This window comes from Durio zibethinus, chromosome 1, assembly GCF_047325235.1.
Source record: "Durio zibethinus cultivar Kanyao isolate XHJ-2024 chromosome 1, ASM4732523v1, whole genome shotgun sequence".
Classification (NCBI taxonomy): Eukaryota; Viridiplantae; Streptophyta; class Magnoliopsida; order Malvales; family Malvaceae; genus Durio; species Durio zibethinus.
The window spans coordinates 33309096-33334401 of record NC_143162.1 but is presented as its reverse complement, the minus strand read 5'-3'; the positions used below and the strand labels follow the sequence as shown (position 1 = coordinate 33334401).

General features: G+C 33.3%; 1 protein-coding gene and 1 pseudogene across 2 annotated transcripts; both read right to left on the bottom strand.

Moving 5' to 3' along the window:
* Positions 1 to 108: 108 nt before the first annotated feature.
* Positions 109 to 1317, bottom strand: LOC111312406 (protein EXORDIUM-like 2 pseudogene; annotated as a pseudogene). Its single transcript, XR_016345080.1, has one exon. The product of XR_016345080.1 is annotated as a protein EXORDIUM-like 2 pseudogene (transcript).
* Positions 1318 to 6945: 5628 nt separating this feature from the next.
* On the bottom strand, positions 6946 to 8169 carry LOC111312403 (protein PHOSPHATE-INDUCED 1-like). The gene has a single exon (XM_022912616.2). It carries the CDS (start codon positions 8055 to 8057, stop codon positions 7098 to 7100), a length of 960 nt encoding a protein of 319 aa, XP_022768351.1. The 5' UTR covers positions 8058 to 8169; the 3' UTR covers positions 6946 to 7097.
* Between the last annotated feature and the right edge of the window lie 17137 nt (positions 8170 to 25306).

The following is a 25306-nucleotide window of genomic DNA, read 5'->3' as shown; positions in this document are numbered from 1 at the left end:
CAAAACTCTTCAAACTTGGGAAGTGGAAGTGTTTTTCATTACGCTTCGAAGCCAACAGCACCAGCTAAACAATAGTACCGGAAATGTTAACTCTTGAGCGATCAGAAGGGAAAGTAACATGATTTCTCTTTTCACTGCTTTTTTATTAAACCAAAACGATATACAAAGGTTACTCAGTATAGAAAACAAGAAAGAAGAAAACCTCATGTATCCTAATATTTTGCCAAACTATAAGTTTATACAGAGCTCATCATATACCTAATAACATCAAAATATAACTCTTCCCATGTCAGTTTTGTTTGCTCAAACTAGTGTTTTGCAGGTAGATGTTTGAGGATCCCACATCGCTGGGAGCAAATACTTACGCCCGTTAACCCCAACCGCGTTATAGCTAGCCCCTGTCGTTTTTTCCAACAAAAGCTCTCCTGGATACCCCGGGTACGCTCCTTTCCCGAATATCCCCGTACACGCGCTCACCGCCTCCAATGGGGCTTCCGCCGGACCTTGAAAGTACCCGTTATTGAACGGGTTCGTTACGGTTCCGGCCAAAACTGTTGCCAAATTAATCACCATCCCATCAACCCCGACGTCTCCGTTAGGAGCAACCAATGGTGGAGTTTGCGGCCCGTATATGGGTTGATGAAAGGGCCACGCGCAGTAACCCGGACACTGGCTCACCGAGTTACCCAGCCAAGCGTAAGCGAACCTGCTCTTATTAACCCGAACCGAACCATGTGTCCCGCACCTGCTCATGCAGAACCCATCAACCGCCACGTCAGCGGAAGTCAAAACAACGTTGACCACGGTACCTCCATGTTGATATCCAGCGTTGGAAGCCAAAGCTGTGAGTTGGGAAGTTTTAAGAGCTTTCCCTAAAGAGTACTTGTCATCAAGAATTTGTTTCCCAACAACGACACGGCTCGAACCACCTCCCTTGTACTTCCCAGTCGTTTGCCACCACGATGAAACAGAGGGAGACGACGGCGTCTTGGCGTAGCTGAGGGAGTTTAAGAAGTCGACAATTATGGATCGCTGTGTAGAGGAGAATTTACCGTACCAAATGAGGTTAACAGTAATATTACCCTTAAAGAGAGGTCCGTGGTGGTATTGAAGAATGAGGGGTTGTTGTTCAACAAGAGCTGAGAGTTTTCTAGCGGTGGCTAAGGAAGGGGTAGGCAAAGCCAAGGAGCAGAGGAGCAGAAGAAGTGAAAAGAAAGGAATCGCAGCCATGATCAAAGCTAAAGTAACTGATATTTGAGCAGCTGAGCTATGAATTGGTTTGGGAGTTCAAGAAACGAGTGAAGTGGGCATATATACGAGTGGGACTGGGGGGATGCGTTGGCGTGGGAGAAGGGCAGAGGACAGCTGGTTAGGAAATATATAATTAGGATTGTTGGATTTAAATGGAGCCGCGTAGGGTTGACCCTTCACGTCATAAATGGGTGGAAGATATAATAAAGCGCTAACTAATTGGATAAGGGAAGGCGTGGTGGACTGGGATGGGACTAATAAAAGGGGCTTAGCTAATTAGCTTAAAGATTTTGGTGAATAAGTTGAATTTCTTTTTTTAGTAAAGAAAAGTTTAAGAAAGGGGAAATTATTTTTCAAGATCAAAATATGTCGTAAATATCAGCGAAAATTTATATTAATTTAAATAAAAAAATACCCTAAATAAGATATTGGGAGACTTAACTCATTGCTTCTTGCTTTCGGGTATCCCTGTTTGTGCTTTCTGGGGGTTTACAGTAACCAATAACTTACTTTAATCTGGCTATTTCAGTGTTTATAAAGAGATTATTACCCATATTTTAGTCATTTTTTATAATATGATTCTATATGTTTGTGGGAGAACGAAGGAACACCCTGTTTGAAACCCACAAAGAAGACACTACTATTTCTGTGGATTGGACCTAATTTGGAAGCAGTAGAGGTTCATTTTAGGGTTTGTAGTTTTTAGTTGGGAAAGTGAAATAATTATAACGGTCAAAAAGTGTCAAATTAATAAGCGTTTTTGGACAATTAATGTAAATGAAAGTCAGAGATGTCCAATAAAATCTAACATTAATTTTCAATGGCAACACGGATTGTCTCATTTTCGTTTTTAAGCTGCCATACGCGCTGTAGTTACCATTACATTTACTTTACAACTGTCTTTGCCTCGTCACCAATTGAATTAGGTATTTAGCGTAAGAAAAGGTTAAAACCAACATCTTCCAAGTCGAGAAACATTAACTACTTCCATTCTGCTACACTGTAAAGACCTTTGAGTTGTTCGAATACAACTCAACTCAACCTTTCCATTAACTCTATTGGTAGATCCAATACTTGGCTAAACTAAAGTCTCAAGAGAACATCAAATCCACGAGTCCCACAAAGAGAAGAATAGTTTAGACAAACTTTGACCACTTGTTATGCCCTCCCCTGACTCAAAAAAAAAAAGAAAAAGAAAGGTAACAATTACACCTGTCCAAGTCACGTAATTATGTTTCTAGACGTAAGAGTATAGAGAAATAATAATTACAAGATAAAGAGTTGGAAGAGAAACCTGAATTGATTGTCTCCTACAGCTATCTTTCTTGCTTTTATCACTTTTTTTACGTAATCACTAAAATGTCAAAAAGAATCTCGAAATCTTAAACTCCGATGTTTCTTTGATTTTTCTTGCAGGAAGAATGTTTTTTTTTTTTTTTTTTTTTCAAATTACTTAAGGATATTATCCTCCTGACCCTGTAATACCTCAACACCTGTCGAGTTTTTCCTTTCTTTTTTTGATAAATTGCAATGAGCTATATGAAGCTAATTTGGCACCGGCCTCTTTTAATAGAATATGTAGTTGATCGTCCTAGGTGATCAAGGACTAGCTGGTAGCCACAATGTTCTATTCGTATATTTTTTTCCCTGCATTTTTTAGTTTCAATAAACCATTTAAGTTTATTAAAGAAACCTGCTTTAATCTATGAATCAATCTTTTAATTAATAGTTCATTAAAAACCCTGAATTATCTGGATTGTTCAAGCAATTATTTAGCCGTGAACCTTATATATAATCTATGATGCATTCCAGCTAGTTTCATTTCTAAAAGAATTAGTATCAACCAAACATATTCCCCCACATTGTTGATTAATCTAGAAAAAGAGGTTATATTTTAAAGTTTTCCATGGTTTTTTAAAGGCCAATTGCTTTTGCCGCTGTATGAGGTTTGAAGCCAATGATTAAAGTATCGAATTGGGTTTATTCTAAATTCTCCAGTTTGTAAAGCAGTCAGTGATCACGGATGCTAACTTTATAAAGTGGTGATTATTTTTTTAACGATTGATACTCCTACGAATGGGGCCAAAAACTGCAATTAGAGAGGTTGGGTGCCTTATTTTGAGGTTAATGATTGTTTGAAAAGTGAAATCTAATGGTGGATGGATGCTTAGGTTTTATAGCAAGAAGCTGAAAATGGGTAAATATTGTGGTTTTGTTATACAAGCTATTGTGGCCTAAAAATATAAATAATATAGGAGCCAATGTTGTACCTCGAAAAGAAACAAAAATTAAAATATCGAAGAATCAAATGCAGCCTTTGCCGGTTTGCCCTTTAGCTTCGCATGAGTTGGTTGGTGCAAATATTATAAAATTTAGGATAAGGGAGGTGAGGAAATTAAGAGACATGAACCATACCTTTTGATGGTGGTTTTGGTGCTCTTCTTAATTTAAGGTAGTATTGGAAAAAAAATTATTCTTCATAAAAATCGAGATTCAAGAAAATCATTTATCAGCTTATAGCATGCTAATTGAGTAGGTTGCCTATCTCCATTTATCACATGATATCTCCTTAGGCAATAAAGGGTTATTTTTATTATTATTTTTATATTACAAATCACAATTTGAAAATAAAAGAAACAATTGTATATATTAGATTTTAATCTCGATTTGAATATATAAATTAATTGAATTAAATTTTAAATTTTAAAATTTTTATTATTAATTAATACTATTGTTACTTCTAATTTCTTATTAATAAATTTGTAATTTACTAGTAGTTTTAGCTATCTTAAAAGTAAAATACTCTTAAAATAATGGACTAATTATACATGATTATTCTCCAAAAATATATATACATGATAATTTTGTTGATTACTTATAATTTTCTCGTCCCCTATCATTATTGAGACAATGTTTTTGCAATATTTATATACTCCTATATGCCAAACCATTGGTTAAGATGTTAAAAATCAAAGCTCAAAAGTCCATCTTTTTTTTTTTTTTCTCAATTTCATCTGATCAATAATTTTGTTTTTGAATTTGACAAGCAAACCGATGAAAATTCGAAACACCAACTCCTTACTAAAAAGCAATTCATTGAGATTAGGTAAATAATTGCCCCCCTTCAAAACTAAAAAACAATTCAACAGTTGAAATTGCAAGAATCAGTTGGAACTTGGAAGATTTCGTGTGTGGCAAAGGCTAAGGCTAAGGCACTAACACCAAAGATAAGGTCGGAAAGCTAAAGGGACGTCGGTGCAAATATACTCTAATCTTTTTGCTCGGGACAATGCAACTAATTATTTGTTTAAGACAATTAATCTCACGTGTGGGAGAGGGTGGATCGTCGGCGGACTTGTCGTGAAAGTCATGAAACGGGATGGTCGGCGTGCTGCAGCTCTGTTGGCTGTGGCCAAGCGTATGGCGTAAAGAAGGGGCATGTCTTTACGCGGCCATGTCTTTTCAGTGGGTGTGCACGTTTTTAGTGTATGGTGGCTCGTCGACAGTGTTGAGTACGTTGACAGGGAAAGCGCTCCTTGGGGTCCCTTAGTCTCTACTAATTGATTGAATTGTTTGAACCTTTTTAAGAAGGAAGAAGCGAAGGTGTAATTCTTGACTGGTTTAGCTAGATGATCAAATTTATTGCCTTTAGTTTTCGTTTTCAACAACAATAAATTCTAAGATTGGTTGCATAAAAAATAACAAAAATTATTTTATATTGTAATTTTGAATTTAAACTTTTAATTTTTATTTTCAATGAATGAATTTCTTTTTATATTTAAAATTATTAAAGTTCAAATTTTGATCATTAAAATTTGAATTTCAATAATTTATCGTCGGATTACACAACTATGAATTCTTAAAATTTTTACTTAGCTCGTAATTGAACTCCTAGAACATACACAATGTATTTGTTAATGATAGAAGTACACATATTGAGATACTTTGGATAATTCACAAAGTATGTATTGGAAGTCAAATCTTATAAACAAATAGTAAAACATTCGTGCCAAAATCTACTGTTGATAAAGAGCCTACTCGAAATTAGAGGTTCAAAGTTAACCTGAAATGGAAAATATTCGCATAATTCGCTTGAATTTTAATTCAACTATTTTATTTATAAAAAGTCAATAATTTAAAATTGCTCAACTTAAAAACGAAATGATTCAAATTTAAATAATTTGAAAATTAATTTAAAATAAATTAATTTAATTTTAAAACTCAAAAATTTGAATTTGAAATCATCCATCCAACCAACTCGAGTATTAAATCTAAAAGATTCAAAATTAAAATAATTTAAACCCAATTAACACGAATGTTTTATTAAAAATAAACATATTCTAAAATGAAGAAATTGCACATTTATTTTTAAGGTCTTATTTGGAATCAACTGCACTTTCAAAAGACAGTTGCTATAGTAGTTTTTCCTAATTACACTGGACAACGTTTGAGTGCCAGTTGTGAGGTGCGTTTGGTGGCTTTTAGTCACTGATCAAATTTGGTCCAGTGAATAATTGATCACTTTTTTTTATTTTTAATATTCTATTTTTACTTTTTTATAATATTATAATTATTAAAATATATTTTAAAGAATTTTTTATTCTTTTTCATTTTTATTTTTTATTTAAAAATAATAAAATAATTTTATTAATTTAATATAATAAATATATTATTTGATAATTATTATGTTTATTAACTTTTAATTATTTATTAACAAAATATTATTTGATATAAAATAATTTTTTAATAATTCACTATTTTATAAATATTAAATTATTTAAAATTTTATTTTAATATATTTAATAATTATTTTTTTATTCTCACTATAATTTATTTCACTATCACAACTACATTTACATCTAAATATATATTCAATAATTTATTTTAATATTATTATTATAATTACTAATCTCACCCTTTATCTTTTTTTCAATATTCAGGGAATTAATCTCAACTCCATTCAAATATAACCTAACTTGGGTTGGACTGTCGACGCAACCTATGTGTCTAAAAAATATTTTCTTTTTATCAAAAAACCGTTTAAAAAAAAAAAACCCCTAGAAGTAGAACTGTAGATGATTTTTTGTTTCTAGAAATAGAAAAGAAAAAAGAAATGAAGTACACTTAAACATTTGGCCTCAGTTTTTCCCAACGAAAGACATCTGCAGAAGTCAATAGACAGCTAGCAAGGGAGAAATCTGGTACCCCAATTTAGAAGTCAATAAAATTCCCTTAATTAAGCGGTGACGCCAAACGTAATTTTCCCGACTCTGCTGTTGGCACGTTTGCCCTTCAGCTTTAATTCTTCAACACACAACATTATTTCCTCAACATTCCTCGGTACAAATTTCCGCAACATAGATTATGGAGGCATAAATTTTTATGTGCTACTAGTTTAAACTCTCTTACTGGGCCAAAATTTTGACTTCAAGATTTATTTGAGAGTCCAAGTATAGGACTTTGTCAACATTTGAAGGTGCGTTGTATGACCGTAAATTTAAGCTCCCTTGCTAGGCTTCAAGAAATGGAGCCCAATCTTTCGAACGCTCCTCCGATAATGATGCCAAAATTGCTCCTCTTTCCATCCTTTTTTAATTTGACTAGTTTATACTTTCACCTTTTAGATCTAAATCTATAGGTTCTGTTCAATATAACTAAACAATGAGCATCAGAGGAAATGTAGAACTCAGAATATGAGATAAGGAGAAAATTTAAGTGTGAATCTCTTATTCAATCGTGATAGAAAAAGAATAATTCAATAATACAATAAAAGAATCTCTCACAAAATTATACTGCCTAACATATTTTTTTATGCTGTCATGTTCGTATTCTTATAATTCTTTGTTTTAAACAAGAGTAGAACAAGTTGAGGTTGAAGGGTCAAACAAGGCAGGAAGCAGGTACTTCCTCCCATTGACACCATGTGCATTGTAGCTAGCTCCGGTTGTTGCGTCCACCGGAAGGTCACCAGCATAGCCTGGATAAGCCCCTTTACCATAAATCCCAGGGCAAGCGGATGCGGCCTCCAGTGGTGCCTCTTTTGGACCCTGATAGTAGCCATTTCCAAATGGGTTCGTGACAGTCCCAGCTAAGAGGCTAGCTAGATTGATCACCATCCCATCAAGACCTACATCATTGTTTGGTGCAACCAGAGGTGGGTTCTGTGGTCCGTAGATGGGCTGGTGGAATGGCCAAGCGCATTGACCTGGGCACTGTGTCTCTGAGTTACCAACCCAAATGTAAGCAAACTTGGAACTCTTGCCCTTAATGTGACCATTGCTTGAACCCAAAGCTGAACCATGGGTTCCACACCTGCTTGAGCAGAACCCTTCAGCAGAAACATCAGCTGATGTCAAGACAACGTTAATGGCATTTTTCTGAGCACCCTTTGATGCTAATTGTACGATTTGTTGATTTGTTAATGACTTGCCGAAAGAGTAGTTCTCATCAAGGATTTGTGTACCCAATGACAGGACAAGAGAAGAAGATTTCTTGCTGAGCTGATAGTATTTTTCTGTGGCTTTCCACCATCTAGCAACGGAGGGTTGAGCTACCGTAGGCTTGGAAGATGTAATGGAAGTGATGAAATCGGAGACAATAGTACGTTGAGAAGGCTTGAACTTGCCATACCAAATGAGATTAACAGAGATTTTCCCAGTTAGAAGGGGGCCATTGTGGTATCGGAACAGCAAAGGCTGCTCGTTTAGGTCTGACTCAGCAAGCCTCCTTGCCTCTGTAGAGAAATGAAGCGAAGAGACCAAGAAAACAAGAAAGAAAACAACATTGGAAGTAGCAAAAGAAGCCATGATCAATGAATTGATTGATGAAACTATTTAACTGATCAGAAAACTGAACAAATAATGAGAAGAAGATGGATGAAATGTTTGTGAGGTTTGGGATGAAGAGAGCTGCAAGTAGGGAATGTATTTATAGTGCTGATTTTTTTTTTTTTTATAGGTTGAAAGTGCTAGGAAAGAGCTGAAAATAGAGGAAGGTAAAAAGTGGGGGGAGTGAGTGGCCATGCCAGCCAAATGACGCGTTGTATTTTAATCAATAGTCCCGCTTTCAACCGAATCAATGCGTTAACAATACAGTTTCAAGCCAGCTAAGGGAAATGTACCTAAGGAGAAAAGAAAAGGACAAAAGTGAGTGCTCTTGAGTCAGGTGAAAGCACATTTGAGGCACGGTGAAAACGCGCTATAGTCCTTAGGAATGTCTAAATGTTTATAGTTATCGGAGATATGCCGCGACTTTTTTGTGTCTTTGGGACTGCGCAGTCAGAGGGGGATGGTTTTAGATATTCAAAAGTGCAATTTGCTGGAATATCAAGTTTTCATAATTGTGAATTGTTGAATAGCGTTGATGTGGCGTTGGGCTGAGATGATTACTCGGTTTGATTAATTTTATATAAAATTATTTTATTTTTATTAATTAAATGAAATATGTTAATTTTAAAATTAATCAATCAAATTAAATTAAATCAGTTTGATTAATTTTTTAATTAATCAAATGATAAATAAATTTAAATTAAGTTATATTTTAAATTTTAAAATTTTTATATTTGAAATAAATTAAATATAATTATTCAATAAAATATTTAAATATTAAATTATTAAATTAAAAACTTTAATCATTTTTAAAATAAAAAAATTTATTTCATGTATTTAAAATTTTTTATTTAAATTTTATATATTTCGATTAAATTTTGATTAATTCAATTTTTGAATTAACTTAAGCAAAAAATAAAAAAGCAACATTTTTTAAAAATTATTTTCGATAATAGATCCAAATTAACTTCATGATTTTTTTTTTCACAAAACAATTAAAGAAAACTTCATTAAAAAAAAAATAAAGCAAGCTTACTAATTGGCTGATAACTATTAAAAAAAATACTATTACTATAATACTACAAAAACAGTTCACACTTTTACTAAGGTCAGTGTTACAATAATGATGTTTACTAGTTCTCTATCATTCTTCGGCTTGAAATTTAGCACTCATTGCAGCTTAAGCACAAGTAATTAAATATGATCTCTGTTGTATATATATATTCATCTGAATCTAAATGGCAGACCAACTTTTCCCGAATGAAGAGGTGGTTCTATTTGGTAGAAGAAAACATGCACGCTTTCTTGAGTATGATAAAACTCAATTTAACCACTTTCATCAGGTACTTCTTGTTGTTCATGACACATCCAATATGTTAGACAAGTATGAAATTGTCGTAACGATTTTAAAATCATCAGACGTAAAGAATTTTTAAAATTGAAATAAATGAAGAAAGTTGTCACCAATTTTTGTTAGGGTGTGATTGATCACCTAAAAGTTTATTTTTTTAATAAAATTGTAAAAACGGGTTTAAAGTTTATCAAAAAGATAAATTTCGATTTACGAAAATCAAGTTAGGTTCGAGAGTCGGTTACGTGTAGGGAAGGATTAGTACTCTCACAACGCCCATAAATTGGTACTATTTAATCATGCGCTATTTTCGATGTTAGATAAAATGGTTTTGATTTGAAATTTAATACTAATTCCCTTCGTTTAAAAAAATATTTTTGCTAAAATTTTTATTTAGAAATATTGAGAAAATCTTTAAATTAAAGAATTATCTTAAAATTCTTCAACATCTAGACAGAATTTAAAATAACTCTTTTCGCTTAAGATTTAACACAATAATCTTTAAAATGAAATAACACTCTTTATAGAAAATTATTGGTGACTCTCTAACATTTAGGCAGAGTATCAAGAATTATTTCTTTCGGAATGTTATTTTTATTTTGTTTTAAACTTGCATATTTTTAAAAACAAGTAAATAAAAAGATATTTTGTACAAAAAAAAAAGGATGATACTATTGGGTAACAAACAAATATGCAAAATGAGTGCAAACAATAACAAATAAATGCATGTAAGCTAATAGGTGCTATATATAATGAAATGCAAATTTGAAATTGGATTCTTAAATATAATGAGACCATCTTGACTCCCTAACATCTAGGTGGAGCTTATGTGCGACTATTCATATTTAAGATCCCATTTTATGTTATTATACTTTTTATTTATTGAAGTTTTTGATTCATTATTAAAGCGCATTAAGGACTTGCAAGAAAAACTTAATGGAATAAAGTTTCCTAAAAACCCCATCATTTAGGTGACATTCGAGAATAAATTACTCCATTTGAGATTTTTGCACATATCTTTAAAGTTTCGGAATGGTTTTAAACTTGAGTATAAGTCAAGGTTTTAAAGATTTGGTGAGTTTTAGGCAATGATTTGGGATTTTGTACCAAATTTGGGGTTTTCAAAATTTTGGATTTTAAGGTTTAGGATTTTGGATTTTAGGGTTAGGGTTTCAAGTTTCAGATTTTAGGGTTTAGTTTTTTGATTTTAGGGTTTGAGATTTAGGGTTTTGATTTTAGGGTTTGAGATTTAAAGTTTTGGTTTTAGGGTTTAGAGGATTTATGGTTTAATTTTAGGGTTTGAAGGTTTGGAGTTTTGATTTTACAGCTTGGAGCTTTAGGGTTTTGATTGTAGGGTTTAGAAGGTGAAGGTTTTAATTTTAGGGTTTGGAAAGTTTAGGGTTTCATTTTTAAGGTTAGGAGGTTTAAGGTTTAATTTTAGGATTTGAGAAATTTAGAGTTTCATTTTTAGGGTTTGGATTTTAGGGTTTTGGATTTGAGGGTTAGAAAGTTTTGAGGTTTAATTTTAGGGTTTCAAAATTTTAGTCTCGTTTTTAGGGTTTTGATTTTTAAAATTTGAGGTTTGGGATTTTGATTTAAGGGTTTTGGATTTTAGGGGTTTGGATTTAAGAATTATTGTTTAGGGTTTCGTTTTTCAGAAAATGTAAACATCTCTAAAAATCTTCAACATCTAGGCGAATTTTTGGAGCAAGCTCGATTTTAACGATTTTTGAAAATTAATAAAAAATTTCTTATATATTTTCTTTTTTAATGAAAATTTATTAAAAACAATTCCCTAACATCTAGGCGAAATTATTTTTAGGAATATGTTTTATTCCCTTAACCATCTAAGCAGGGAAAATAAGAAAATTTATTTATTATTATTATTATTTTTTAAAGCATTTTTAATATATATTTTTAATTATTATCTTACTTGTTTTCATTTTTATTATTATTGAAATAATTAAATATTTATCCTAACAAATTTAAAAATTCATCATGCATAAATATAAAAAATACTCAAAATAACAAAAACAATAATATATACAAAAAATAAAAAAAAAATTTTTTTTACCTGAATCGGACCGGTTAACTATCCGATCAACGACGAATCGATTGGATCGAAAATGGTTCGGTTCGACGTGCAGTTCAGTTGAGCCGGCTGAGGAACGATTTAGGCTGATCTAAGGAACGGTTCGATTCTTTTTTATCAAACCGATTCAGATTTACTGAGGAACCGGGTTGTCGGGTCTGGGTCTACGCGTGGATCCTCAATTGCTCAAAACGACGTCGTTTTGAGCTGTTTACTTTTCTATATAAACCTCAAAAAAAAAATTTTTTGCTCATTTCTTCTTCTGCTTGAAAAAAAAATCTCGGTCTAAAAATGCTCTCTAGCTCCTGCCGGAGTCCGGTGTTGTGTCGTCGCACCAACAGTCGTTGGATCACCGCCGATGATCGAAAAATTTTTAAAATTTACCAAAATGCCCTTCTCAACCTCCTGAGCTCAGATCTGTTATCTTTTTCACGAAAAAAGCCCCGATGACGTAGATCGGGGTTTGAAGAGTTATGTTTCTTCTCTTTTTTCTTTTTTGTTTTGTAAACCAAAGACTGATATGATTTTTTTGTTCTTGTAAAGAGCATCGACGCTGAGGTTCCTCCTTGCGGGGAGGACTGTGTTTGTCTTTTTGTTTATATTTATTTGTTTTTTTTTTATGATTTTTGTAGGTTCTATTTAGGGTTGTTGAAGGGATAGGTTTGGCTTGGTGTTTGGGCTCGAAACGAGAGGGTGCTGAAGGTAGTATGTCTAGAGGTTTTGAAGATCTGTTCGAAAGTTTTCGAGAGGGGGTGTACGAGAGAGGCTAAAGGGGGAAACATTGGGGGTTTTATAGGGCTGAAATGATGGTAGCCAATGGGGCATACGTCTAGCTAGGTATGAGTGTGTGGGCAGGGTAAGGTTGATGATTTTGAGCAGTTAAGGCAAGTGAGGTGCAGGGGCTTCGATGGGATTGGGGATGGTGGTGACAAGGTGGGTGGCAGTGGTGGCGTGTAAGGCACCACTGCCATCCTAATTTTTTTTCTCTTTTTTTTTATCAGTTATCACTTTTATTTTTATTTTTTATATTAATTAAATTGATATTATTATTATTATTATTATTAAACCAAAGATTGGAAATGGTAGATCTAAATAAAATTCGATGTCTACAGTTACCCATCTTTGCACGTTTACTGAGAATCAATAATAAGACAAAGATAAAGACAACAATTTTGTCCAAAGCTAACTAAATGACTTTCCTAATTAATTTAAAGGATTGAACTATGAATAAAGTGGAAAAGAACAATTGAGATGATATTGCGAATTAAAAAAATGATAGAAATACAATGATTGGGATTAAAAATGTGAGTTGAAAAATAAAGATGATTGGGATTAAACCGTAAGTGAGAAAAATAAAAGTAACTAGGATTAAACTACAAGTTAGGAAAATAAAAGTGACTGAGATTAAATCGTGAGCTTGGAAACTATAGAAATGACCAGGACTAAACCACAAGTCAGAGATTAACAATGACAAAGGCTAAACCGTAAGTCAGAAAGAATAAAGTGATCGGGACTAAACCACGAGTCAGGGAGCTATAAGAATAACCGAGACTAAAGCATAAGTCAGAGATTAACAATGACCGAGATTGAACTGTAGGTAAAAAAAAATATAGGAATGACCGGGACGAAACCATAAGTCAAGTAACTAATAGAAATGATCGGGATTGAACCACGAGTCAATGATTAATGATGAATGGGAATGAACTACAAGTCAGAAAAATAAAAGTGACTGTGATTAAACTGCAAGTCGGGAAGCTATAGGAATGACCGGGCTTAAACCACGAGTCAAAGATTAACAATGATTGGGATTAAACCTTAAGTAAAAAAAAAATAAAAGTAACTAGGATTAAACCGTAAGTTAAGAATATAGGAATGATCGGGATTAAACTACGAGTCAAAGATTAACGATGACTTGGACTGAACTGCAAGTTAGAAAAATAAAAGTGACTGGGATTAAACCGCAAGTCAGATAACTAACAGAAATGATTGGGATTGAACCACAAGTTAAAGATTAATGATGACTGGGAATGAACCGCAAGTCAAAAAAATAAAAGTGACTGGGATTAAATCGCAAGTCAGAAAGCTATAGGAATGACTGGGTTTAAACCACAAGTCAAAGATTAATGACGACTGGGACTGAACTGCAAGTTAGAAAAATAAAAGTGACTGAGATGAAACCGCAAGTCAGGAAGCTATAAGAATGATTGAGTTTAAACCACGAGTTAAAGATTAACAATGATTGGGACTGAATCGTAAGTTAGAAAAATAAAAGTAACTGGGATTAAACCGTAAGTCGTGTAACTAATAGAAATGACCAGAATTGAAGCACGAATCGAGAAAATAAATATAACCAAGACTGAGCTGTGAGTTGAAAAATAAAGGATTGAGCACTTTATAGATTGACAGCTTCGATTTTAAGAATCATGCCACAGATAACACATCATCTTTTAAGCCATCATCTTTATTTTGAAAAGAAAAATGCTGATTTTTCCTGATGTCTCCTAAATAAATCTTTTATGCAACTTATCAATAGGTTTGTGACATATGCAATGATTATGATGAATGAAAAGAAAAAGATGCAATCAACGTATTATATCATGCGTTTTCATCCAAGTTAATTCAACTTTTTGGTTCAATTCTTTCAAGCTTTAAAAGTCATTTCCAGTAGTCTCATCTTTCTAAATCTTTTGATTCTCGATTAGAAATCTCTGTCTTATGATGGACCCGCTTAGCTTTTAGTCGCTCTAAAATCTTTTTTGAATCTTGTCTTAATCTCCTCTCTTTTGTTTTCAGTGATCAATCAGTTTTATTTCATTCTTTCTACCCTCATATTACTATTTTTGTCATCCTTATATTTCATTCTCTTTTTGAGCGATGCATTAGTCTATTATGAACTTTATCAATCATTCTCTTAATTTTAAATGACAAATGCAATGATTTCAGGTTCAAAGTTGGGTGTGAAACACCGTCATTAATGGGGTATGTCGGGATTAGAAAGATAAACCTTTTGAGGCATGAAAAACAATTTACTCAAGAGTATTTCAAGAATCAAATAGCAAATCTCTAAATAATGAACATTTGGATGACCTCGGCCTACTCAGACTAGGTCTTTTCCAAAAACTCGTTACATTTACGATCTTTTCACCTGTGATTTCATATGACCAATCCTTGCCCCCACATCTGTGACTAATGAGAACTTGCCCTCTAAAAGTCATCTCTTTTAATTCTGGTGACAATTCATCCATTTGGTGTCACTCTTTCATTTTTTTAAAGACTTTTTTCGAGCTTCACCTTCATTCAAATTGCTTTTTCAGGTTTTCAGCTCAAATGACCCATTTTGATTCAAATATTGGGTTTTTAATCTGAATCACTTCCTTTCTTTTTTTTTGTTTTTTTATTTTTTTAAGCAAAATATTTCTTAACAGTGTCCAAATTTGCAATATTCAATAATTCATCTCTATCCATTTTTGCAATGATCAGAGCTCCACCAGAAAAAATCTTTTTTTACCACATATGGACCTTCCTAATTAGGCACCCATTTTCCTCTATTGTCATGCTGATATGACAAAATCCTTTTCAAAACTAATTCACCCTCGCAAAAGCATCGGGGTCGTATCCTTTTGTCATGTGCTCACATGATTCTTCTTTGATACATTTGTCTATAACTGAGTGCTGAGAGCCTTTTCTCTTCAATAAGATTCAGTTGCTCGAAATGATATTGAGCCCATTCTGCCTCATCCAATTTTGTCTCTATCAATACCCTAAAAGAAGGAATTTTCACTTCAATCAATAATACACCTTCCATCCTATACGCTAGTGAAAACGGGGTGGCCCTTGTGGAGGTTCGGATTGATGTTCTATAGGCAAGCAAAGCAAAAGGTAATTTTTAATGCCAATCCTTATATGTTTCATTCATTTTTCTTAATATTTTTTTGATGTTTTTATTCGCAGCTTCCACTGCACCATTCATTTTTGGGCGATATGGTGCTAAATGATGATGCTTGATCTTGAACTGTGCACACAATTATTTCATCATTTTATTGTTTAAATTGCTAGCATTATCTGAGATGATCCTTTTTGAGAGCCCATACCGACATATTATATCTTTTTTTATGAATCTATACACCACTGATCGCGTAATACTAGCATACGAAGCTGTTTTTACCCATTTTGTAAAGTAATCGATTATCATAAAGATAAATCGATGTCCATTTAAAGCTTTTGGAGTTATGGATCTGATCACATCCATTCTCCATATGGAAAAAGGCCATGGTGGTGCTAAAACGTGTAGCAGGACTGAAAGGGAATGAATTTTATCTGCATAAATTTGACATTTGTGACATTTTCTAGCATAACTGATGTAATCATTTTTCATTATAGACTAGTAGTAACTAGCTCTCATAATTTGTTTAGCCATCATATGTCCGTTAGCATGTGTTCCATAAATTCTTTCGTGTACTTCTTCAAGTATCTTTTTTGCTTCCACAGCATTGACGCACCTTAACAAAATATTATCTCGACTCTTTTTATACAGGATTTCTCCATCAAGCACAAAATCTGTTGTTAATCTTCGAATGATCCTCTTATCATTTTTTGAAGCCTACTTTGGGTAGTTTTGACACTTGATATATTGTATAATGTCATAGTACCACAATTGTCGGTCTACCTCTTCTTCCACGTTTAAATTGTGGATTGGTGAAATTTTTATTTGTACTCTAATAGGCTGAATTCTCGTACAATTATTTAACTTGAACAGTGCTGCCAAAGTAGCCAAGACGTTAGCAATCTGGTTTTTTTCGAGGAACGTGCTAAAATTGGATCTCTTTAAAATATTTCATCAAGCCAGTTATGTGCTTTTGATATAACACTAGTTTCGGGTCCCTGATCTCTCATTCACCATTTAGTTAATAAATCACTAAGGCTGAATCCCTATATTCTTCTAGTGTTCCAATCTTCTTTTCAATGGCCAACTGTAACCCCATGACACATGCTTCATATTAAACAATATTGTTTGTGCAATTAAAATCTGACCCTACGGTACAGGGGTAGTAATTCTCTTTTGAAGATATTAGTACTGCCTCAATGCCATGCCTCATTATATTGGATGCCCCCTCAAAAAATATTTTCCATACTTCTCTTACAGACTCTTCATCTTCATCCTGTAAGATTGCCATCAAATCTTCATCTGAAAACTTAAACTTCACAGGTTCATAATCTTTTATAGTTAGATCGATAAGAAAATTAGCAACTGCACTTCTTTTTATGGATTTTTGTGTCACATACACAATATCATATTCTAAGAGCATGACCTCCCATCTCGCTAGGCTGTCTGATAAAGATGATTTTTTAAAAATGTACTTAAGGGGATCCAATTTCGATATTGGCTACGTCATATGATAGAGCATATATTGCCTAAATCTATGAGTAATCCAAGCCAAGGCACAACATATTTTTTCTATTTGGGGGTACTAGGACTCATACTCTGTAAACTTTTTACTCAAATAGTATATAACATGCTTTTTCTTGTCAGTTTTATCTCTTTATCCTAATACACATCCCATTGATTTTTCTTGAACCATTAGATATAAAATCAATGGTCTTCCTGCAACTGATGGTACTAACACCGGTGGGCTTATCAAATACTCTTTAATCTTGTTAAATGTATTTTGGCATTCTTCATTCTATTCACCAGGATTATTTTTATGAAGCAACCTAAAGATTAGATCGTATTTCGAGGTAAGTTGAGATATAAAGCGAGAAATATAATTCAATCGCCTCAAAAAACCTCTCACCTTTTTTTACGTGCGTGGTACTGACAACTTTCAAATGGCTTAAATTTTATTAGGGTCTACTTCTATACCTCTTTCACTGACTATAAACCCTAACAATTTTCTAGATTTAATAGCAAATGTGCATTTGGCTTGGTCAGCTTGAGTTGGTATCTCCGTAATCTTTCAAAAAGCTTTCTGAGATTAACAACATGATCTTCACTTTCTTGAGATTTAATTATCATATCATCAACATATACTTCTATCTCCTTGCGCATCATGTCATGAAAGAGAGTGATCATCGTCCTTTGATATGTGGCACTAGCATTCTTTAGCCCAAAGGGCATAACTTTATAACAAAACATGCCTTACATTGTCACAAATATAGTTTTTTTTATATCTTCATGAGCCATTTTAATTTGATTATAGTCGAAGAACCCGTCCATGAATGAAAAAATGGAGTACTTAGCAGTGTTATCCACAAAGGTATCAATATGTGGCAATAGAAAATTATCCTTTGGGCTAGCTTTATTTAAATCTCGGTAGCTCACACACATTTTAACTTTTTCATCTTTCTTAAGAACTAAGACTATATTGACTACTCATTCAGGGTACTTGTTTACTTCTAAAAAACCAACTTCAAATTACTTTTTTACTTCTTTTATCTTCAGTAACATTTTTGGCTTCATGTGTCTCAACTTCTGCTGTACTGATTAGTATTTTGGTTTTAAAGGCAACCTATGCTCAATCACCTTCGTGCTAAGTCCGAACATATCTTGGTAAGACTATACAAATACATCTACGTACTCTTACAGCAAACTCACCAATTTTTACTTCTCAAATGGTGATAATGAAGTGTCGATCCTAACTTTTTTCTTATTTTCACCATCTCTCAAATTTAACAGGTCAGTTGATTCCTGATAGGGTTTTATAATTTTTTTCTTTTGTTCCATCCATTTCAATAGATCATGAGGAAATCATAGTCTTCTAAATCAACATTGTTATCAAGCTCGCTAATGTGAATCAAATTTTAACTGGTGTTATTGCTTTGGTCATCCATAATGTTCAATATTAGAAAACCTAAAAATGGGTATAATCATAAAGAAATATATATTGATCTTGGTAAGGGCAAAGAGAATGGTAATGAAAAAAAAGAAAAATGAAAAATAGAAAACATGGTATAAGTGAAATACATTGCATTCATCATTTTATTAAGACAATGAAAATAAGCCCATACACTTAACCTCCACATGTTCTTGGGTAGAAGCAATTGAAATTTTTGAGTTAAAAGGTTCAAAGACAACAAAAATGGTACACCATTCTTTGAGTCTTGTAAAAAAAAAAGATCTTTTCATCTTGCATGACTCCTTCATATACTTTCATTTAAAATGTGAGAAAGCTTCATTTAATCCCATTACCAGTTCCCTTTGTTCAACTTTTGTCGACCCAGGATAGACATGCCTAGCTGAACGAAAGGTTTCATACAAATAAGGGAACATCATTTTTCTATCAATCAAATTTTACCCTTTGAGGTGTGCCATTCTCTTTTCTTTCTTCTCCAATATTACGTTCTTCTTATCAGCAACTGTAGGCTTAAGCTTAACCCTTATCTTTTTTTATTTTCAACTAAGCATGGTGCTCTTGTGATTTCTTTTAGGCCTTTTCCTAATCCCTATCTAACTTACAAACCCTTGCCAATAGTCTACTTGATCACCATATTTGTAGCTTTTGACAATTAAGAGATCAATATCTTTTACCCTTATTTGATGTAAGTAGCATTTACTACTTCAAAAGCTCTAAATAAACATGCGATCACTTCTTTTGTTACCTCGATGTAGGGAGTAGTTAAGGTCTTTGTTACCAATAAATCCTTCTTACCGTTCATACAGACTTGTTTTCCTTTCATGATAAATTTGACCTTCTGGTGTGAGGATGAAGGTATAATTTTGATCATGTGAATCCAAGATCTTCCCAATAGACAACTATATGCAAAAGTTATGTCCATTACTTGAATATAACATTAAAAGTACAAAGATCGACTTGTAATGGGATCTCTATATCACCAATTACCTCTCTTCGTGTCCCATCAAACACTCTTATAATCATATGACTATTTCACATGTGAGAGGGATCTACGAAAAGCTTTGACAATGTCATTAGATGCATAACATTAATAGACTATTAATTGTCAATCAACACTTTGGCCATAGTGTGAGACTTACACTTGACAGTAATATGTAAAGCCTTGACACTACCATGTCCTTCTGAAAGTGTTTCATCATCATTGAAGGTGATAAAATTTAGGGCTATAATATTTCTAACCATGTGATCTACCTTTTCAACAAAAATGTTATGCTCGACATAAGCTTGGTTGAACATTTTTAGCAAAGCCTTCCTATGTAACTCATAATTCAATAGTAGCAACAGTAAAAAAATACGAGTTGATAGTTTATTTAACTGGTCAACCACACTGTATTCACTGTGTTTAATGATCTTTAAAAACTTATAAGCTTTTTTTCTGACATCAATTTGTTAACTTGCACCTTCGAGCTTACTATCGATTGACTACCGATTGAAAATCTTGGCTTTCCCTTATGTCTTCTTCTCTTATCTTGCCTTTTCTTTTTTTGGCCCTTTCTAACATTTCAAGAATGTAAATTCGACCACTTCAGGTCATTTCTCTTATTTTCACTATATTGGTAGTATTTTTTGTACTTGGATTACTCGAAGTCATACCAGGCCCTCACATCATCATATCATAATTGCATCTTCATGAGATTATTTTGTCGGTCTGATAAGGGAATGGACTATAGATATAAATGGTCATTGGTGTCCTGACAGAGGAGATGGTTTTCTCAGTTAAGGGCTCTGATTTTTTATCATAGTAGACAGTGAGAGATTTGGGGATAAAAAACTTACGCAGACGCTCGTCACCCACTGTATTCATATAATTTCCATCACATTCATCATAGAATTCAATGATGGCCTCATCTATCAAGTTCTGTAATGTTCGTTTAAAGACCTCACAACTTTGGATCGAATGTCTAATTATTTCCTCATGGTATTTACAAAATGGTTAGGGTCTTCATGACTTTCATTGTCATCCAAAAATAATGGTTGAATCATGTCCGTCTCATACAAACAGTCGTACACCCGTTCAAAAGGGGTCTTTACTTCATCCGTGTATCTTTTGATCTTCACATATTTTTCTTTACCCACCATATTGATTTTCCCTTCGGTGTGATCCAGTAAAGAGTTTCCACTGACACTTAGATTGAATTTGGTATCAAAAGATAAAAGTTCATCATTTATCAAATCTTACACCTTGTGTTTAAGTGTCGTGTAATTTTTAATAGAGTATCTTGTAACTCCGTAATGGTAATCGCACTTGACGTTAGGGTCATACCGTTTTAATAATTTTGCATAAAAAAAAATGATAAAATGGCCTCTCACTAACTGAAGGTACAAATCGATGTAAAACATTAGAATTAGGTCAAAATGAGGTCTTTTTCGATTATTATTTTTCTGTGAGTTTTTTTTTTTTATTGCTGTTTGAATAGGTTGGTTGGGTAAATGGTCAAGTTGGGGGTGCAGATGTGTAGTTGGATGGTTGAGGGTTAAAGCTTGGTCTGGACAGTGGTTGTTGCAGTGCTCGATATTGATATGGTTATTGAGAAATTTGGTTTGTGACAGGGTAGTAAGGGGGGCATGGATTATATGAGACAAAAAGATGGTGCGAGAGATTTCTGTGAGTGACAACATGTGTCTTCTGCTCTTTCTTCTTGAAAGTTGTTGTCTTCTTTTTGGGCCCTTCAATTTTGCCACTTTTGATAGCGTTTTCTGTCATATCTCCTGAGATTACCATGTCAGAGAAATTTTTCGTGGCATTCTCTACCAATATGTCATAGTATGGGATTTTTAGTGTGTTGACAAATAGCACAGTTATTTTTTTTCTGTCAGTGATGGTTGGACATAGGTCGTTATATCTCTCCATCGATGTGCATATTCTTTGAAGATTTTCATTAATTTTTTCTCCATATTTTGTAATGACAGCCTATCAGGGGCTATATCCAAGATATGCTTATACTAAGCAAAAAAAATTTTGGCCAATCTTTTCACGAAAGAATCTTGCTCTGATCTAATTGTATGTACCATTTTACTGTTAAATCAGTCAAACTATCTTAAAAATAGTGTATCAATAGTTTGTCATTATAAGTATGACCCGTCATATTTCTACAGAACATGGTAATATAAGTGAAAAGATATTTTGTTCCATCGTATTTCTTAAAATCTGAGGTCTTAAATTTTGGTAGGATAACCAAGTCAGGCACTAGGCTCAGCTTATTGGCGTCAACAACCTCATAAATGTCATTACCTTCAATCGTTTTGAGCCTCTCCTCAAGTTGGTCATACTTGTTTCAAATTTTTAAATTTATAACAGGTTCTGACATTTCGTGAGACTTCTCTTGTTCAACAGGGTCATTAAGATTTGGCATCATGATGGGATCAACTGGGATAGGTCCTGAGTTAGTATTCAAATGGATCGATTATTGACTTATAGAATGATTGACATAGGGGTATGGCTGTGCACTTGGTGATTGTATGTGTATACCCCGAGGAACTTGAACCTGAGCCTGAGGTGGAGTGAATCCTAAGAGGTATAATGGGTCTTTCATATTAACCTCATCCCCTATCTTTGAAGCGCCAATGACTCTTTTTCCTTTCATTGAACCAGACAGCAGTTGTCTTAATTCAGCCATTTGTGCTTCGATTGCCCTTTTCATCACTCTTTCATCACTCTTTCTCGTATCTCCTCATGTGCCCTTTCGACCCTTTCAAATCTAGCTATATTCTCTTCTTTTATAGCTCAAGTCTGAAAACGAGTATTATATCTATATGAAATTGACTGATTTTGATTCATTGGCTTTGCATCATTGAACCTTAGTTTATTAACCATGAATTAGATCGTATGATATAATATCGTTGATATTGTTATTAATATTTACATTTATTAAAATGCATGTATGAAATAAATGAAATGCAAATTGAGGTACTGTCTTGCATCGATCGAAACAAAAAAAAACTTTCATTAACCATGAGAGTCTTTATACATCATCCGATCATTCTTACATTAAAATCATAAAAATATTTGATTTGAGCATATTGCTCCTTAGCTTCATACAAAAAGTTCAATAATCTCTAACTGTGGCCTTGGGTTGGTACAATCTTTCATTCCAGTGCTTTCATCTTTTCAACCATGTTGCTTACTTTTTAAACAGCCTTGTAAATTTGAGCAGTCAAATGTTTGATGTATTGTTACCTCCCTAAACTTTTACTTTCCACATCTCTCAAGCATCTACCTCCATATTGTAAGTGCGAGCCCAATAATCCTCTTTTCCTTGCTATTCAGTCAAAATCTTATCTATGTGACTCTGATTGCTTGTCAGTTGAAGCTTCAAACTCATTAATTCATGCTTTAGAGCTTTTTTCTCACTTTACAAATTAGAGTTCTTATTTTGTTCCTTCCTTAGTTCAACTTTTAGCTTCTCACTTTTTCTTTGGTACCTTGCTACCTTTTCAAAAACTCTTAAAAGTTTTTTTTTTCCATTTATGCTATTCTTTGGTGAGTGTAAAGATCATTTCTTTATTCTCTCGAGCTCTATTCTTCCAATACTCCACCATATCTTGTAATTTTTCTACATATTTCTTGGATCCCTTTAAAGGTCTACTGTCCAACCTTAATTTCTTATTTACTTTATGCAAATTTTATAGATATTCTTTTAATACTTTTTATTCTTTAGTTAACTTCTGTATTGCATCATCTTTCATCATCAAATTATATCTTAATCGGTTAACCTGATCCATCATAGCCATTTTTTCTTTTTCTAACCTTTTTTTTTTTCAATCTCAAACTCTCGTTAGACGATCTCAAAAGTTGATAATATCGATATTGAAATAAAAACTGGTAATTTTTTTGAAACATCGACTGGTAGAGGCATAATTTCGTTAACCCTTTTCATCTTTTATACAAGGTAACCTTCTGTAACATTATCTGTGAATCTAGCTGGGCTCATTCGGTTGACCTGCTTTCATGCTTTGATGATTTCACAAACTCTTTTCACATAATCGGGTGTTCTATAATCAAACTTGAGTGAACTAAGCCTATGAGTCATATGGATGAACTGTTGTGAGTCATATTATCTTCTAACCATAAGAGGCACATAACTTACTATCCCTCAAATTCCTAATAAAAGTACCCAAGACTCATCTCCACAACTATACAAGATGACCATCGAAAGCATCCATGGTGCCTTCCATGTTACATCATCGCTAGTGAGCTTTAGAAAGAATACCAACCACTAATTTTTTATCCAATCTTTCCTCCATTCTTTAGCAACAAACTCCTTGATAGAAATGAAATGAATGGAGAATGGTCGAAATGATGTCTTTTCTTTTTCCCAAAAATGGCTTCTGAGCCAGACAAAAAGTAATTACGCACACGTTATAAATCATCTTTCATCTTTCTTTCGACAAAAATTAAGTGATCTAACAGTCTCTGTCAAAATAGTTGGTGAAGGGTTTATACCTTTATCTAATTGCTAAAAAAAATTAACCACTAATGCTTCTATATGTCTTAACACCTTAGGGAATATCGTCAATCTATGCACGGCCAAAACAAACACATCCAACCCCTGATCAGTATCAATATATTTTTTTATGTACTTAAGTAAAAAAGTTGATGGGACGATCTTAACCCTATTCTTTTTCTTCTTGTGCTTGTCATCTCTTCAACCCCTACTTGCATGATCTTAGCTAACTTTTTTCTATATTCAGTAGTCTTATGCTCCTTTCAATAGATCTTATCTTGATTAGTAGACTCTATCCAGAGTAAAGAAAAATATTCTTCAATCGTGGGGGTTAATTTTCTTAGTTGAATACAAAGCATCGATAAGATGGATCCCAGAATTGTATTACGACTCTCATTAGCTGTTCATCAATCTTTACCGACATAAGCAGTGCCATGTCTCCGTATTTCTTGAAAAAAAATTATTGTCTCTCTGTTCCATACTGTTTCTAAATAGCTTTTAATTCTGATATATCATTTTGACTGAGATCCATATGCACTGACTGTGGTAGCACCGATATGTAACCATCTACTAAGTAATTTTTTTCTTTGTCCTGAGTATTTTTTATTGACTTTTGACCTCTAGGTAGCTCTTACACACGGATGACATCTTTTAGGTTTTTTGGAAGTTTTTATTACTGAAAATTGATCAAAAACAATACCCTCTAAGAAATATGGTACATATATGATATATGCAACAAAATTGAAGACAACAAAAGAATTAAACAAATTAATATTGTAAATAGAACAAATAAATAAATAAATAATGAGTAAATGAATGAGCAAGTATAATATACATCATAGCAGAATATACATAGTGCCCTAGTTTAGGTAATTTTCTCGTAAAATGGACAGCATGGCTCTTTCTTAAGGTTGAATCTTACGGCCTACTATATGTCGGGTTAAGATTTACGTGTCTAAAGGTTTTCAGACTATTTCTCACATCATCATCCGTTATAGATTAGTAAGGCTCCCGGATCCTCACCCATTACATGCTACTAACGGAATGGGTTCAATCTGAGTGAAAGTGTTTCGCTAGCAAATACGAAAGTTATCACCTCACAAGAGCGTAGCTATTTTACTTCCTCTTAAAAGGGATAGAGCTCGAGCTTAAAGCTCATGCATGAATATGCAAAGTATGTGCTAAATAATATATTAATAGAAATACCATAAACACGCAAATAAAATCATGACTAACATACAATTTATCTTATTCGTTAACATATATATATTTGAAAAATCAAAATAAAGGAGATTAAATGAAATGTCAAATAAAACCAATTAAATCCAACAATTCTTAATAGCGTATAATTAAAAGTTTTGGCTTAACTCTCGAATTAAAGTCCTTAGAGGAGTCGCCAAGCTGTTGTAACGATTTTGGGACCGCCAGAC